This window comes from Alligator sinensis, unplaced genomic scaffold (genome assembly GCF_000455745.1).
Source record: "Alligator sinensis unplaced genomic scaffold, ASM45574v1 scaffold634_1, whole genome shotgun sequence".
Lineage (NCBI taxonomy): Eukaryota > Metazoa > Chordata > Crocodylia > Alligatoridae > Alligator > Alligator sinensis.
Window position 1 is genome coordinate 978,329 of NW_005842558.1, and position 3,990 is coordinate 982,318.

Here is a 3,990-nt window from a genome sequence, read left to right on the forward strand (position 1 = left end):
CCCCTCCCCCCACATGATCCAACTCTGCTCCCCCTCCCCCTCTTTGGGTCCAACCCCACTATGACGGAGGGGCTCCTGATTTTTCTCAGCTGGCCCCACCGCTTTTAAAGTGCTCCACCCATTTTTTTTTTTTTTTGTGGAAGTGGGGTACAGGGAGCCACCACACTGGAGGCTGCAGAAGGAGGTAAGCCCCATATAGGGGCTCCCATCTTTCCTCAGCTGTCTGTACTGCTTGTAAAGTGCTCACACCAATTTATTTTTTTGCTTCATGTGCAAGTGGGGTGGAGTAAGCCACTGCACTGGGAGACCTCAGGAGGAGGCAGTGCTGGGAGCGGGGCTCCCGCTTTAGCTCAGCTGGCCCCACCCCCAGCTGCCTGGCCTGCACAGCCAAGCAGTATGTGCAGTTGGGAAAAAGCATTATGGACAGACAGACAGATGGACAGACTAAGCCTTTTATTATATCAGAATTGCTTTTGAGTCTCTTGCATGGTGGGGACTTCCCAGATTGCAAATAACAAATAGGGCAAATGTATGTCTCTTTTGCAGGGTTCTGCTGCCACCAACTTCCTTAGCCCCTTTAAAGTTTAATTTCAGATGTTCCATGACTATTTGTCATGCAATACCCAGACATGATACTATTTGCAACAGTCTACAGGAGTTATATGTAAGTCCGCTAGGGGATTTTATTGTGGCATTTGGATGATCCTGGGCATAGAATTGATGCATAGGAATAAAACATAAAACCCCAATTCAGCCACTTAAGTCAGTTATGTTTATGCCTTTCATGGTTCCATCAGCAAATAGTGTGTCACCCATAGTGGACATATGACTTGACTTCAGTTCCCAGTTTGATGGTACAGCATGAAGGCCTAAGCTAATGGTTGTTTGTATGTGCAAAGCACTTATGAAAGGTAACAGAAAAGGAAAGTTATCCCCCTGCCCTTCATGGAAGCGTGCAGCAAAGGGTGTCCGTGTTTATTTCTGATGTGAGGTGATCCAGTAACAATGTATAAATAAATTAACAAACAAAAAATACCCAGGACCAAATGTCTGTGGAAAGAAAGACAACTCAAAAATCTACAGTTGGAAGTAGAAACCAAACACATTCAAGTCATGTAAGCCTTGACTATTAGTGCTGAAGATTATTGATCCCTGGTGAAAACTTTCAGTGAAAAAAAAACTAGTCATGAGCTGATGTCTGTCATATCAAGATGGGATGACTTCCAGAAGAAATGTTTTAGTGAAAGATGAAATTGGGCTCAACAAAGGGGTTCTCCTATGGCCCACAGACATTATTATAGATTCCTGAAAGGTCTGTCCTTAAATCTCAAGGATTTAACCTAAAAGAGGAGTCCAGTGTCAGGAGACTCCATTCCCAGAGCCAGGCCCTTGTACCTCTCAGCAAGGAACAGGGTGCCTAATTATAATATCACAATAGTCATCATGTTAAAGCAGAAACTACATTAGTGACCCAGTAGAAACTCTAGAAAAGATTATCAAAGCTTAAGCCAATGAATTCTCAAAGAGAGAGGCAATCGGTCATGTTCAGATCAACGTCAAACTGAAGTCAGGGTAGAGGTAAACATTAGAGACTGAATGAGAGGTATTATTTCAAGCAATGGGACCACATTTAATGAAGGTTTCTTTTCCCTCAATTTTATTTGCAAGCTGAGTTTTAAAATGCTATTGTTTAAGAATAACACCAAGGGGTACCTTCTATAACATGTGATTCACCACTGTCAACCCCTCCTGGACCTATGTCAATTTTTTCATGAAAATCAAAGGAGGAAGTGAGGGTTATGCCCCTTCCATACCAATAGTTTAGGAGCTAGAACACTCGTCACAGAAAAGGGGAGTCCCTCGGGCAGAACCACACCTTCTCTGTCCATGTTGGAGCAGAGATTCAAACCCACATTTCCCACATCATTGTTTAGGGACCTAGGACCTAGAGTATGGATTATTTCAGGGGGAAGCTCTCTGCCTGTCTTGTTAGTATGCCGAACAAGCATATTCAACAAATTCATTGGAATCAGTCTTTCTCAGGTCAAGGCCTAACTACAACACTGTAGACTCCTCCTTGCACCCCAGAAAAAAAGCTGGAAAATAAGGGTGAACTATTTCATACACTCTTGGTACAGACTACTTCAGCAACTTTCATGTAACTCTGATCCTACAGTGCATCTTTTGAAAAGGCTGAACTGATGATGGCCGTGATGGCCCAAATATTCTTTTGGTTAAGGGAGAACTTAATTGTTTACAGGCTAAATGCCCAGGCCAACCAGTGACAGGACAGTAAACTAATTTAACACTTGATTCCCCTTAAACTACAACATGCTTTTCAAATGTTGACAAACATTCATGTGCTTTGTGTTTTCCCCAGTATATTCCCCAGAGCTGCCTTTACATCCTTGTTTCTCAGGCTGTAGATGAGAGGATTTAACATGGGAGTTATGATACCATACTGCATGGAGACGAATGTGTCAAGAACCACTGAAGAGATTGATTTGGGTCTCAGATACCGAAACAAACCAGACCCATTATACAGAACAACCACAGTGAGGTGGGAGCTGCAGGTAGAGAATGCTTTCCACCTACCCTCAGCAGAGCGTATCCTGAGGATGGCGGAGATGATGCAGATGTAAGAGACCAGGGTGATGGGGAATGACGTGAGAAACACAAACATAGTTGAAACGAGAAATATCATGCTATTAATGGAGGTGTCTGTGCAGGACCTTTCTAGTAGAGATGGGACCTCACAACTGAAGTGGTTCAGTTCCTTGGGGCCACAGAAATGTAAATGTAACACAGGAAAAGTGTTGGTCAGTGCATATATTGTGCCAATCAGCCATGCACCACCCACCAGCCTTATGCGTACTTGCTTATTTATGGTCCCCACATAATGCAGTGGGTCACAGATGGCAGCATAGCGATCATAGGCCATTGCTGAGAGCATGAAAAGTTCTGTAATGGCCACCAGAATAATTAAGGTCATCTGGGCAAGGCAGTCATGGAGAGAAATGATTTTCTTTTCTGCCATCAAATTTTGCAGAATCTTTGGGACAATGATAGAAGAATAGCAAATGTCCAATAAGGATAAATGGAATAGGAAAAAATACATTGGGGTGTGAAGGCGAATATCAGCTCTTATCACCACCATGATCACCCCATTCCCTAGCACAGTTAGTAGGTATATGAGTAGAAACACCACAAAAAGGAAAGGCTGGAGCTGTGGGTCACTGGAAACGCTGGACAGAACAAAATAGCTGATAGCTGTTTCATTCCCCATGGTCATTTATTCACCAACCTCTGGCCTAGAAAAAGAAATCAATAAATAAACTAAAGATTTACCACTAAGGAAGTGTGCTACTTCATTTTGGGGAAGGAGATCTCTATATAGAGAACTTTGTAATTCTGTCTGAACCTCTGTGTTTCCCAATACCTTTAAACTCAAAATTTATTTTTGATGGTGAGGCTCTCTACAACAAAACAAAGAAAAAACCAAGCCAAACAAAAACCAACCTGTCTCAAACCTTGCTTTTTACCCCTTCCTTGTCTTGACGAGGCTCTTGCTACCAAGAAAAAAAAAATAGAACACAAAGAGAAAAAATAAAACAAAAGAGCTTTATCAAATTTGGGGGGGAGGGGGGTTTGTTTGTTGGTCTTTTCTGTAGTCCTTACATTTGTTTAGAACAGAATCAATTTCTTACTTCCTGTCTGATGATGCCAGGAGAAATATTTTATGGAAATTAAATGTCTTCTCAATAAGATAACTCTGTAACTGGAAGTGGGGGGGGGGGGTAAGTATGAAACGGGAAGTGGGGGGGGGGAGGGGAAGAGAGTGCAGGTTGGAGAGAAGGAAAGAGGATTGTATTTTCTTTTTTGTTTATTTTTGAGGCTAGAAGCAATGTATCTCTAAAAAAACCCCCTAAAGCCAAATTATTGTGATATTCATTATGATGACAATATCCTACCCTGGTATACTTGGAGTTT

General features: G+C 42.3%; 1 protein-coding gene across 1 annotated transcript; it reads right to left on the bottom strand.

Moving 5' to 3' along the window:
* Positions 1-2,356: 2,356 nt before the first annotated feature.
* LOC106722695 (olfactory receptor 8S1-like) lies at positions 2,357-3,292 on the bottom strand. The gene has a single exon (XM_014524002.1). The coding sequence runs from the start codon at positions 3,290-3,292 to the stop codon at positions 2,357-2,359; it is 936 nt and encodes a 311-aa protein (XP_014379488.1).
* Positions 3,293-3,990: the final 698 nt, after the last annotated feature.

What these genes read in the sequence shown, in the direction of transcription:
- LOC106722695 (XM_014524002.1), bottom strand. Translation starts at nt 3,292, where the DNA reads ATGACCATGGGGAATGAAACAGCTATCAGCTATTTTGTTCTGTCCAGC.